Source organism: Ochlerotatus camptorhynchus, unplaced genomic scaffold (assembly GCF_037179485.1).
Source record: "Ochlerotatus camptorhynchus isolate MF236.1 unplaced genomic scaffold, CSIRO-AGI_Acam_v1.1 ptg000323l, whole genome shotgun sequence".
NCBI lineage: Eukaryota > Metazoa > Arthropoda > Insecta > Diptera > Culicidae > Ochlerotatus > Ochlerotatus camptorhynchus.
In genome coordinates this window covers 1,543,266-1,551,518 of record NW_027040811.1, presented here as the reverse complement: position 1 = coordinate 1,551,518, position 8,253 = coordinate 1,543,266, and the positions used below count along the sequence as shown (strand labels likewise).

The following is an 8,253-nucleotide window of genomic DNA, read 5'->3' as shown; positions in this document are numbered from 1 at the left end:
TACATTCTAAAGTGGATGCTGTTTTTTTATACTACAATCGGTTGTTCGTATATCTCAGCGCTTCAATCAGATGACAGTAAATGGTGTCCTCCTACATCTACAAATAAAAACGCTTGCCTCTGCCGAATCGAGTCCAACCAATTAATTCATGTGACGATAGGCATACGAATTAATTGATCGCAAACTCGAGCGGCATTTAATTAGTGCTTCAAAAGCTGTGAATGTTCCCGTCGTTGAAAATGTTAGTTCGAGCTACGCTGCCCGCAAAACACAATCACCCGCTGTAAGTTTCCTTTGATTTCCAATCATAAATACAATTCAGTTTTCAGGAAGAAACCCTTTTTTATCATAATAATACATCGATCACACTCTGGAAGAAACGCTGTGTCTCATTTCCGGCCGTGTGCCTCGCCTATAGATATTCGGAATAAAGAACGACAGCAGCCCGCAGGCGATCAATAGCGTTCCGGGGATGGCAAAGGTCAGCTCGCACCGGGTTTCCAGCAGCAAACCAAACAAATTAGCGCCGGCAACTCCTCCCAGACGGCCAAACATCGACGATATGCAGACGGCCATTGCCCTAGAATTGTAGAATCACATCGTTCAGAAAAGTTTGATACCCCGAATTCTCACCACGATCCTTACCTCAAATTAGTCGGAAACAGGTCCACCGTGATCGCGTTTACTATACTGCCCGCAAAGCCGCACATCACCAGTATCATGTAGCACCAGACAGCGAGCATTGGGATGTCCACAAAAGTCATCAGTAACCCCGCGATGCCACAGCCAGCAAACACAAACACCAAAATCGGCAGCCTTCCCACGGTGTTGATGATCATTTCGATAATGGCGAACCCTAGAGCGTAGATCACTTCCAAAATGAACGACATTTCATAAATGGTCACATCCAACGTTTGGTGACACGTTTCATCGGCATCCAGCTCCGTAGTGCTGAAATTTCCCCGCTCGTAAACAACTTCGCAAATACTGAAACGATCCTGACCGGTCTCCCGAGCTTCCATGACCTGATTCAAAATACTCGGGAAGAACATGTACGTTCCGTGTGAGGTTAGGTACGTACCAAACTGAAGGAAGCACACGATCATGGTCTTCTTCAGGAACGATCCCATGAACAGCGGAGCCGTCTGGTTCCAAACCAGTTTTGCCAACGCAGAGATTCCCTTCGTTCTGCTCAACTCGGCCCGACGATCTTTCGATTGCTGAGCCTCCGTTTCACCGAGTATCGATTCAATCGGAAGCGGTTCCACCTTCCTACCGCAGTTGAATCGATGAATCCACTGAACCGTCTCGATCGCTTGTGTGACGTCCCCCTGCATGAGCACAAATTTGGGACTTTCCGGAAACCAGATCAAGATGAAACCCGCGATCAGGCCGGGAATGCTGCAGACTACCAAGAACAACCGCCATGGGCGGTAGATAATACCTAGTGGACTGATCAGGAGCTCCCATTCTTGATTGATCACGCCGAAGGCAATGCCCGGGAGCAGAATGCATCCCAAACCGAACACGAAAGACGCTCCCATGATGGCTCGCGAACCGTTTTGTTGATTGTGGAACTCACCCAGATAGGCGTAAATCGTGGCCGACGATCCAGAAATGCTGCAATCAACCACCATGATCATGATCAAAGATCAACTTCCTTCTACTCTCAATACTCACAAAATTCCGGCCAAAAATCGGAAGAAGGTTATCAACCAAAAGTTGGTCATAAAACTGGATATGACCGTCATTACGAATGTCAGCAACAGCGTCGGCACGATCACCTTCCGGCGGCCGCGGGTATCCGCTAGGAAGCCCCACAGGTGAGAACTGACAATGACTCCCAGGAAACCCACGGCACTGAGACTTCCCTTCTCCTGGGTTGACAACTGCAGATCGCACCCGGCTACGGCGATCACGTAGCTTATGCCCAACGTTTCGAGCAGGAAGGCTGCCAGGATCGTCCCGGAAATGGCCATCAGAACGATGTTGCATACGCCGAATTCTGGAACAGTCCATAGGTTGAAGGTTGAAGGATCATCAAGTGTAAAATGTGGTCTACTTACTGGCCATGGAGAGAGCATCGTCAAAGGTTACACCCTTCTCGTTGGTCACGGCAGTCGTCGGTTTGGAGTGATCCATGATGATCGTCCGGTGTTGATCCGCTCGAGTTGAAGTCTTCGTTGAACTGTTTTAAGTTTCACATAAACACTGACTTGCAGTCACATTGTTTTATCTCGCGGTTTATAGAGTTGATCGACGTTGTTTTTGCAACGGAGTAATCTGAATATCCGCACAAATTGAGCTTGATCGTGAACTGAATGTGTATCCAACGCAACAAATTCGAGGCGCGAACCTATTTTGCTATCTGCGCGGACTCCCGTCGAGAGTGATTTATTCCGGACAGATAGGGCTATCAAAACTTTCCGGCTTATTCACTGTCATGTCTTATCGCTCGGGAACAGATGTAAGCAGCTTGAATTTCCCAGTATTGACCGTGTGCTATGTATTTTTAGATTGCCAAGCCTTAACGGGGCTGTTGTTGACGATTGGTCCGTGTGCTTAACTGTTGGGGATGTGGTCCATAGAGATTTTCACGTCCGGTTGTATTGGTTGCGAGGGAAATACATAACAAATTTCATACATTTTTTAGGTTAGCCAGAGGGGCCTCCCTTCCCAAGTAACAATTTTGGTTTTATAAGGGTTCTGAAAACCGTCATTTAGTCTTGTAGCATGCTTTAAAACCTCGATAAACATTGCAATGTTACTTGGGTTAGCTCAGTCAGTAAAGGCGCAGCTACAAAGCAAGACCATGCTGGAGGTGGCTGGGTTCGATTCCCGGTCCGGTCTAGGAATTTTTCGGGTTGGAAAATTTCTCGAATTCCCTGGGCATAGAAGTATGATTGGACTTGCCACACAATTATACTAATGCAAAAATGATACAGGCATCGAAAGCTCTCAATTAATAACTGTGGAAGTGCATCTAGAACACTAAGTTGAGAGCACGTAATAAGCTAATATGTGAAATGCAATAAGCTTGAAATGCGAAGAAGAAGAAGAAGACAGGAAAACAATAAACAACTTTACACGGCGATGAACCCGCTAGTGTCGCAACAAACAATATGAGCTGAATAAAAGCTGAATAAGCCATTTTTTAGCTGAAGAAGTATATTTTTGCCTGAATAAGCTCTTATTCAGCATTAAATGTTTGTTGGGGTGCGTGCGTTAAACGTCACTAATCTCAATTTTTTTTACTATTAATAAAAATCTGCATTTTTTTCTGTACGGACATTCGATGCGGATTGAGAAATGTGAGTAGGGTAGTATTGACAATCATGTTGATGCAAATATTGACGACGAAAATATTAATGAGCAAAATCAGAAAAGTTTGATTTCATGTTTCAATATTTCCCCTAATTTTCCCCTTCTGTTTGACTAAAGGAGATGGTGCCTGTTTCTTGGCAACTTTTGTCAAGGTGGTTGTGATTTGACTCGGAATATTCCATCGGATACATCAATGTTAGTGAGAAGCGACCCTGAAAATATTGTAGAAAGTATTGACATGAAAATATTGGTGGGAACATTGACGAAACTTCTGTCGTGTGGGGTGGACTGAATCCTAGATGCAACAAGCCGCTCGAAATCACTGCACAGCACATTCATCGCTACATTCTGGCCAAGAAACTAGATTCTGAAAGCAAGCAGTTGTGGTGTCAGAAAAAATTCGGAGCTCAACGACGATGAAGTTACCTTGGAGAAGTTCCCGAAGTTCGTTGATGCGCAAAGTTGTGCTCTGAAATCCGTTCAGCCGATTCGCCAGAAGAAATCGTTCATCAAACCACTCCTATCCGGGGACCAACAGCTCTCATCACCATCGGGTACCATTCTCCGCCACCAATGTGCGTTTTTGTGTGCAAAATCACCGCATCAACTGTATCAGTGTGGTAAGTTTCTCCACGTCAGTTCCGATGATCGACTCCGTTTTATCCGTAGGCATGAGCTCTGTGAGAACTACCTAAAGCAGCATTCCGGTGAACCTTGCCGGTCCGGCAGCTGTCGGATATTATGTAATGATCCACATCATACTCGTCTGCACGAGGCACTCCAACCGACAGCATCTTCAACGCCACCAAGCAGTACAGCGACCACAACCACTTCATCTGGTTTGTCCTCAATGTCGCAAACGCTGATTTTACTCCAAAGCTTGTCGATCGATTCGACGGACACCAACGTTCTTCTCTTAACCACTACTATCAACGTCATCGATAAGTTCGGGCGTTTGCATACCTGCCGAACATTCCTTGATTGCGCATCCCACACAAGCTACATCACTGAGGATTTGTGTAAGAAGTTGGGTATTTCTACCACGGAAGTATTTCTACCACGGTGACATTGCAGAATTTCACGGTCACGCAAATCGGACTATCAAAATGTAGTGCGGTGCATTATTCTGGAGCGAGTAACTTCCGAGCTCCCACTAAAGCGAATCAATATCGCATATTGGCCAATTTATGGATCGATTCAGTTGGCTGATCCCCAATTTCACCATCCAGGAAAAATCAGCATCCTTCTCGGCAACGAACTTTTCATCCAGATTCTTGAGCCTGGAAACATCTAACTTACTTCGGACGACTGCCTTCCTGTACTACAGAACACTGTGATAATCAACCACGCACTAATGCTCCTTCGTGCTTACTGATGGCTTCCACTGATCCTTTCTCCGATCAACTCCACAAATTCTGGGAACTGGAGGAGCACACGAATTCAAAGCATTTCACAAAGCACACGATTCGCGATAGTTCCGGAAAATATATCGTTCGGCCCCCGTACTTGGAGAGCCCTACTTCTGACTGCTACATCTCGAGCGCAAATTGGAAAGGAGTCCCAATTTAAAAGAACAGTTCTATTCCTTTATGCGAGAGTACATCGACCTCGGGCACATGAGTCTCGCCACTACACTAGCTTCGAAGAGTTGTGTTTTCTTAAAGGAAGATAGCTCGACGACGAAGTGCAGAGTGGTTTACGATGCTTCACCAAAATCCTTCCGGCGGGCCCTGTATTGCAGAATTCTTTGGTCAACATCCTACTGTTCCGGTTTCCCCCAGTGGTACTCGCTGGTGAAGTGAAGCATATGTATCGAATGGCGCTGCTCAACGACGAAGATCGAAACTACATCCGAATCTTGTGGCGCTGGTCAGAGGACGAACCGATCCAGGAATATTGCCTAAATACCGTTATTTACGGTACCAAGAGCGCTTCGTATCTAGAGACAAAATGTGTGCTGACGGGTGCTGCTCTCCCATCAAAGACAATTTCCGGATGCAGTCCAGAAAGCTATTAGAGGTATTTACGTCGACGACGTGCTGACGGGTGCTGATGAAGCATCTTCATCATCAAGGAGTCCTTATATTTGTATATGCTGATGATATCGTTCTCATGGTGGTCCGAGCAACAGTCAGAGCATTACGAAGAAAACTTATACAAGCCACCGCCTACGTATCAACCTGGGCTTCGTCAGTTGGATTTCAGCTCTCCGCAAACAAAAGCGGGTATACACACGTATGCTCGACCAATCACAAGGTCTTGAGCACCAAGATCCTCATCAACGGGAAACCAGTCCCATTCCATAAAACCATTCGAATCCTCGGAGTCTGCTTCGACCGTCACCTCACATTCGGCCCGCACTTCAACGAGGTTAAAAGCAGTTGTAAACAGCGAATCAACCTGCTGAAAACTCTGGCTGGGCACCACCCAAATGCCAACCGGCAGACTCGTCTGAACGTTGCAAAAGCTATCATAAACTCACGCCTAACATACGGGATTGAAGCAACCTACCTCGCAATGCCTCTGCTGGTGGAAAAACTTGCACCCGTCTACCAGCAAGCCTTACGATTATCATCGGGCCTCCTCCCAGGTACTCCTGGAATAGCTGCCTGTATCGAGGGCGGAGTGCTCCCCTTCAACAGGTACATAACCAAAACAATCTGCCATCGAGCCATCAGCCACTGTGAAAACACGTCCGGTAGCAGGAAGGAAGGTTTCCTCCTCGTTGAGGCTAACCAACTCCTCAGAGAATCATCCAACCAAGTACTCCCACCGGTGTCCAGGGTCCACTGGTGTGGAGCCAGGGGTTGGAGCCTGCCAAAAATTCGAACCGACCCTACAATCAAAAATAAGTTTAAAGCAGATTCCAACCCTTTAGCAGTGGCACAAACGGTCCTACACCTTCAAAAACAAAAATACGAAGGATACTCAATCAGATACACCGATGGCTCGGTCGCTCAGGGGAAGGTGGGGATCGGGATCTGTGGTCCCAATCTCAGCGAATGTCATCGACTGCCAGACCAGTGTTCGATATTCTCCGTCGAAGCCGCCGCGGCTTTCATCGCTGCCACCACCTCCGATGAACGACCGATAGCCATCTTCACCGACTCCACCAGTGTGGTTGCTGCCCTTGAGTCCGAAACGAGTAGACACCCCTGGATCCAGGCGATCCAGGAACATGCACCAAATAACACAACATTCGTTTGGATCCCAGGGCACTGTGGTGTTCGGGGGAATGTAGAGGCGGACCATCTAGCAGCCTCTGGTCGGCACATGGCCAAATATACGCGAGAGGTACCAGGACCAGATCTTAAAAAAATGGGTAACCAAAATTATCGAGGATTCCTGGAGCCGCGACTGGATAGCAGCTAGAACACCAGCTATTAGAAAATTAAAAGAGAATATTACTAGATGGGACGATCAATCACTGCACCGAGAGCAGGTCGTGATATCCCGTCTCCGAACTGGCCATACAAATATCTCCCACAACTACAAGGGAGATGGGCCTTTTAGAAGGATATGCGATATATGCCTCACGCCGCAAACTGTGGAACACTTCATTTGTCATTGTCCAAAGTATGAAGGAGCTAGAACATGCTACGACATTCCTGAGAATATCCGCGATGCTCTAGGTAATGAGCCAACAAGAATAGCGGCCCTACTCGCCTTTTTACGTGAAGCCGGACTCTTCAACCATATATAACACTTAAAATCCCTATCATGACCAACCGTAACGAACAAGGAAAGCTAAGGAACGAAAATATCACCACGACCCGAACGAACACAAACCCTTTATACACCAGACCTAACGCAACGTAAACGGACCAACCGGAATCAGAAACCCCTTAACTGAAACGAGACAGGAACAAAACAAAAAACTCTGTAAAAATATGATTTCAGGAGTTCCCATCTGGAACATCCATCCCTACCTTTTTTGAGAGCCTCCCCTCTGGAGGTTTAGAGATGAACCAGCCTAAGGCTGAAAGTCTCGTTAATAAAGGAAAAAAAAAGAAGCATTTTCATCAAGAAAATTCCATCATCTTCTCTGCCGGAGGGTTCCACCTGTGGAAGTGGGCTTCTAATAGCACCGAAGCCCTGGAAGGTATTGCTGAAGTGGACCTCGAATTGAAAATTCCCATCGAGCTCAATGAACCCAACACCATCAAGGCCCTCGGGATGCACTGGCAGCCGTGCAGCGACGAATTCCCAGTTGAAGATGCTAATTTCAAATAACAGACTAAAGTGGTAATTTTTTATACGATAGATGAGGAGATGAAAGTATAGAATTGATAGTTCCGTTAGAGTACGGCAGTGTGAAAATTGCATATAGAGAGTCCAGTACCTGTTTAGTGTCCAGCCACCCAAGATCCTTCAGCATACAACGCGCATCATTCTCTCCAACATCGACCCACTTGGTCTGCTTGCACCTATCATCATCAAAACGAAGCTACTCATGCAACATTTGTGGAAGCTGAAGGTGCACTGGGAGTGAGTTGACTGATATCTTGCAAGTTTTCGTGCAAGGTCTGGCCCTTCGCAACTCTTTTCAGGTTCCGAGACAAGTTATCTGCACTAACAGGACGTCGCGAATGTTCCTGCACGGCTACAGTGATGCATCCGAGCGAGCCATGGGTGCCTGCATATACATCCGAGCGGTCGACGATGCTGGGAATCACCAGTCCAAGGTTGCGCCAGTTGGAAATAAACGCACGACGCTGCCACGTTTAGAGTTATGTGCTGCAGTGATCCTCGCACGGTTGATCAACAACGTAACAAGTGCGATCAATCAACCCTTCTTCGGGATACGAGCACCGACGAACCGTCATGCCACTGGAGCATCTCGCAATTCAAAATGTCCAACCCAACGGGCGATCAGATCTGTCAAATGAGGTGAGACACAAACCAAGTCAATATAAATTTTACGTGTGT

At 46.8% G+C, this 8,253-nt stretch overlaps 1 protein-coding gene across 1 annotated transcript; it reads right to left on the bottom strand.

Annotated features, from left to right (window-relative positions):
• Positions 1-363: 363 nt before the first annotated feature.
• On the bottom strand, positions 364-2,236 carry LOC135707919 (synaptic vesicle glycoprotein 2B-like). Its single transcript, XM_065229837.1, has 4 exons — positions 2,067-2,236; positions 1,681-2,005; positions 646-1,620; positions 364-580 (listed from the first exon to the last, which is right to left on the bottom strand). Exons 1-4 carry the CDS (start codon positions 2,140-2,142, stop codon positions 364-366), a joined length of 1,593 nt encoding a protein of 530 aa, XP_065085909.1. The 5' UTR covers positions 2,143-2,236.
• Positions 2,237-8,253: the final 6,017 nt, after the last annotated feature.

Excerpts from the sequence above, each read along its gene's own strand:
- LOC135707919 (XM_065229837.1), bottom strand. The coding sequence starts at position 2,142 with ATGGATCACTCCAAACCGACGACTGCCGTGACCAACGAGAAGGGTGTA. Across the intron at positions 2,006-2,066 it reads CGATGCTCTCTCCATGGCCA|AATTCGGCGTATGCAACATC; the intron begins GTAAGTAGACCA and ends GGACTGTTCCAG. Across the intron at positions 581-645 it reads CTGTTTCCGACTAATTTGAG|GGCAATGGCCGTCTGCATAT; the intron begins GTAAGGATCGTG and ends CTACAATTCTAG.